Source organism: Gopherus flavomarginatus, chromosome 16 (genome assembly GCF_025201925.1).
Source record: "Gopherus flavomarginatus isolate rGopFla2 chromosome 16, rGopFla2.mat.asm, whole genome shotgun sequence".
In the NCBI taxonomy this organism is placed as follows: Eukaryota; Metazoa; Chordata; order Testudines; family Testudinidae; genus Gopherus; species Gopherus flavomarginatus.
In genome coordinates this window covers 25912523-25916262 of record NC_066632.1, presented here as the reverse complement: position 1 = coordinate 25916262, position 3740 = coordinate 25912523, and the positions used below count along the sequence as shown (strand labels likewise).

Sequence of the window (3740 nt, the reverse complement as noted above, 5' to 3'; positions counted from 1 at the left end):
GGGGGTGCTGGGAGCCAGGACTCCTGGGTTCTCTCCCTGGTCTGGGAGGGGAGTGGGGTCTAAGCGGGGGGGGGGGGGTGCTGGGAGCCAGGACTCCTGGGTTCTCTCCCTGGTCTGGGAGGGGAGTGGGGTCTAAGCGGGGGGGGGGAGCCAGGACTCCTGGCTCCCCAGACCCACCTCACTCCCCGCCTTCCTCGGGCGGCTCTGAGCCTGGGCCATGCGGCGCCACGGGGACTATCTGTCCCAGCATGCAATGGGCCCTCCTGGGCAAAGGGGACTACAGGTCCCAGCATGCACCGCCCCCACGTGCCTGCGGGCGGCCCGGGCCTAGCCGCCGCCGCGGTGCATGCTGGATGTTACCTTACCCTTGTACGTGACGTGTAATCCCTCCGCCAAGGCATAAAAATAGTCCCCTCCCGAGCGCCGAAGAGCCGGTCCCGGCTTCCTCCGCGGCCGCAGCGATCCGGAGGCTCTGCTCCGCGGGCGGAAGGGACGGGAGGCCGGACGGGGGATCTCGGCGCCTCCCCGGCTCCCGCTCCCCCGGCGGAGGCACTTCCGGGACGGGCGGAGCACTATATAAGGGTTCGGCGCGGCGGCCGGATCCTTTTTCGTCTCGTCTGTTCCAAGATGGTGAGCGGCGGCGGCGGCGGCGGCGCGAGGCGGGGGGGTCACGGGGCTGGGGGGGGCGAGTTCCGAGCCCCCCTCGGCCGCGGGTCCCAGCCCCATCGCAGCTCCGCGGGGGGGCTTGTGCGTAGCCCTGGCTCTGACCCCCCCGGGAGCTGGGGGGGCGGGTACAGCGGGGGGGGCTTGTGCGTAGCCCTGGCTCTGACACCCCCGGGAGCTGGGGGGGCGGGTACAGCGGGGGGGGCTTGTGCGTAGCCCTGGCTCTGACACCCCCGGGAGCTGGGGGGGCGGGTACAGCGGGGGGGGGGGGCTCGCTCCCAGGGGGGGCTTGTGTGTAGTCCTGGCTCTGACCCCCCCGGGAGCTGGGGGGGCAGGTACAGCGGGGGGGCTCGCTCCCGGGGGGGGCTTGTGTGTAGCCCTGGCTCTGACCCCCCCGGGAGCTGGGGGGGCGGGTACAGCGGGGGGGGCTCGCTCCCCGGGGAGGCCTTGTGTGTAGCCCTGGCTCTGACCCCCCCCGAGTTCCTCTGACCCCCTTTCTCCCCCCAGACCAAGAAGAGGCGGAACAACGGGCGCGCCAAGAAGGGCCGGGGGCACGTCCAGCCCATCCGCTGCACCAACTGCGCCCGCTGCGTCCCCAAGGACAAGGCCATCAAGAAGTTCGTCATCCGGAACATCGTGGAGGCCGCCGCGGTGCGGGACATCTCCGAAGCCAGCGTCTTCGATTGTGAGCCCCTGGGGGGTGGCGTAGCGCTGGGGAGCAGGGCCAGCCCTGGCTGCAGCCCGTGTTACCCGGGACAGTCCAGGAGTTCAGGCCCCAGCTGGAGACCTGGGTCCACTTCCTCAGTTAGCTTATCTGTGCAATGGGGACAGTCGCAGCGCCTGCCTCCCAGCGGCGTTCGGGGATAAACACAGTCAAGGGGGGTGAGGTACTCACACGCTGCAGGGATGGGGGCCGGATGAGTACCCTAGGGATTGTACCTCTTAACTCAAACATAACATGGCAGTGAAGAGACACCCGAACTTGTGTGATCTGCTCCCCAGCAGTTGATGGCGTGTCTCCCAGCTGATGCTACGTGCTGAGCTGGCCGAGCACTAGTAGCCTATGAATGAGACGCTGCCTTGGTGAGGGTCCCAGAGCACTTTGCCCGTCTAGCTGGGTTGTGGTCTCATCCTCGTTATGCTGGGGGGGAGGCGGAGACAAGGCTGAACTCTTTGCCAAAAGCTGCAAGAAGGAGGGTGGTGAAGCTGGCTGTAGAATCCAGGTGTCCTGGCTGCTTACTCTAACCATTAGGCCCCTCTGCAGCAAAATGGTGCCTGGGGTTTCAGGTGGGGTTTCTGGTCCCCTGATGGGCACCCGTTGGGGTGGAAGTCCCAGGCCAGGCGCCATCAGGAGGTCCAGCATTCCTGCAGGGAAGCAGTGGGAATGTGACCTGTTTGTGCTCCAGGGTGCACCTGGGGGGCATGAAATGAGCAGACTGTAGCTGCGTTACCTTGACTGAGGAGCTGAGCCCACCTTCCTGCATGTCCCCTCATGCAGTGCTCCAGCCTGGCTCTGAGCACGGCTTCCTGTGTGTAATCTCTGGCTCCGCGGTCGGCTCTCCGGCACCCTAGCCCGCAGCTTGGCTCTCGTGGGGCTGGGGCAACGCTAACCAATCCCTCTGGAGCGGAACTGGGGAAGCTGCGGCTTCAGGCTCCTGATTTACATCTCTCCTCAGCGTACGTGCTGCCCAAGCTGTATGTGAAGCTGCATTACTGCGTGAGCTGTGCCATCCACAGCAAGGTGGTGAGGAACCGCTCCCGGGAGGCCCGGAAGGACCGTACCCCTCCGCCCAGGTTCAGGCCTGCGGTACGTGTGGTGCACAAAGCCCTCCAGCGGGCAGGCCAAGGGCATGCACTTGGTTCTCACTGCATCCCTCTGTTCCCCCCGCCCTCCATTCCCATCCCCCTGTGGCTCAGGGACTCCTGCCAACCCCCCGCAAACTCTTCTCTGCCAGGGATGGTGGCATCTCCCATGCCAGTGACTTGGTGTCCGCCCCATTGCTCCACATGGCAGTGATCAGAGCTGCCCAGCGAGGCAGCCCAGCACAGCAAGCATGCCGTACCCGAAGCCTGTGGTTTCTGTGGAATAATCTCTTCAGAGAAGCCCCCTGTGCTCGGGACACTAGTGAATGTGTGGAGAGGGGAGCTGAGTGGGTGAGCTGGGACCAAGGGGCTTGGCCCATGTGGATGACGAGGGTAGGCCGTTATCACATGTGACATGTCTTGGAGGGATATTAAACCACCTGCGTGTCTGCCCACGGCTGGGTTCTTCCACCTCCCTTTGGTTTGGCCTCGATCAGAGACCAGCTGGAGAGGTAGCTGGATCTCGGATCCGATCCAGGCTGGCGGTTCCTCTGAGCTGACAGGCCTTTCCTTGCCTGGAGTCAGATCACTGAGCCACTGGCTGAATGTGTCCTAACGTTCTCCTCTCTTCCCCTCTAGGGCGCTGCCCCGAGACCTCCTCCCAAGCCCATGTAAGGAGATGGGGCTGAAAAAGTGCATCTTGAGACATTGCCTCAATAAATGACTTTACATCTGGTCTGTGGGTGCGAGTGTGTGGGGACAGGGGGAGACTGCACCGGATCCTTGCCCTTGCTGGGAGCCTATGGGCAGGGCAGTGACTGACTTTGGAAACAAGTGGGTGAGGATTAGATGCCCTCTGGGGTGGCAGGGCTCCCTCGGCTGACTTGGGGGGCAGGACTTTGGCTTTATGGACAGATCCCAGTGCACGGGGTTGGGGGGGCTGCCAGAAGATGCCATGGGAGGGGCTCTTGTTTGCCAGCAAAGCATCCCAGTAACTGGCTGTGGCTTCCCAAAGGGAGCCCAGGGGTCTCTGCTGGGGTTATGGCAGCTGGCTGACAGGACCCCACAGTGTAACTGGAATGTTTAGCATGGAAGCTGAAGGCCCATTGGTACCATGGGGAGGGGGAGGGAATATTTTGGACTGGGGGTGTTCCCTGCTGTTGTGGTGCAACTTCCGGAGGGCGTCTGCTGCCAAGAGCTCCATCAAATCAACATCCGCCAAAAATGCAGGGAACAGAAAAACCCGGAAGCTGAACGTTTGAGTGAAGACGCCG

The 3740-nt window shown here is 63.9% G+C and overlaps 1 protein-coding gene across 1 annotated transcript; it reads left to right on the top strand.

Annotated features, from left to right (window-relative positions):
- Positions 1 to 518: 518 nt before the first annotated feature.
- On the top strand, positions 519 to 3202 carry RPS26 (ribosomal protein S26). Its single transcript, XM_050924762.1, has 4 exons — positions 519 to 630; positions 1171 to 1348; positions 2340 to 2470; positions 3106 to 3202. Exons 1-4 carry the CDS (start codon positions 628 to 630, stop codon positions 3139 to 3141), a joined length of 348 nt encoding a protein of 115 aa, XP_050780719.1. The 5' UTR covers positions 519 to 627; the 3' UTR covers positions 3142 to 3202.
- The last annotated feature ends 538 nt before the right edge of the window (positions 3203 to 3740 follow it).

Excerpts from the sequence above, each read along its gene's own strand:
- RPS26 (XM_050924762.1), top strand. Across the intron at positions 1,349-2,339 it reads CGAAGCCAGCGTCTTCGATT|CGTACGTGCTGCCCAAGCTG; the intron begins GTGAGCCCCTGG and ends ATCTCTCCTCAG. Across the intron at positions 2,471-3,105 it reads CGCCCAGGTTCAGGCCTGCG|GGCGCTGCCCCGAGACCTCC; the intron begins GTACGTGTGGTG and ends CTTCCCCTCTAG.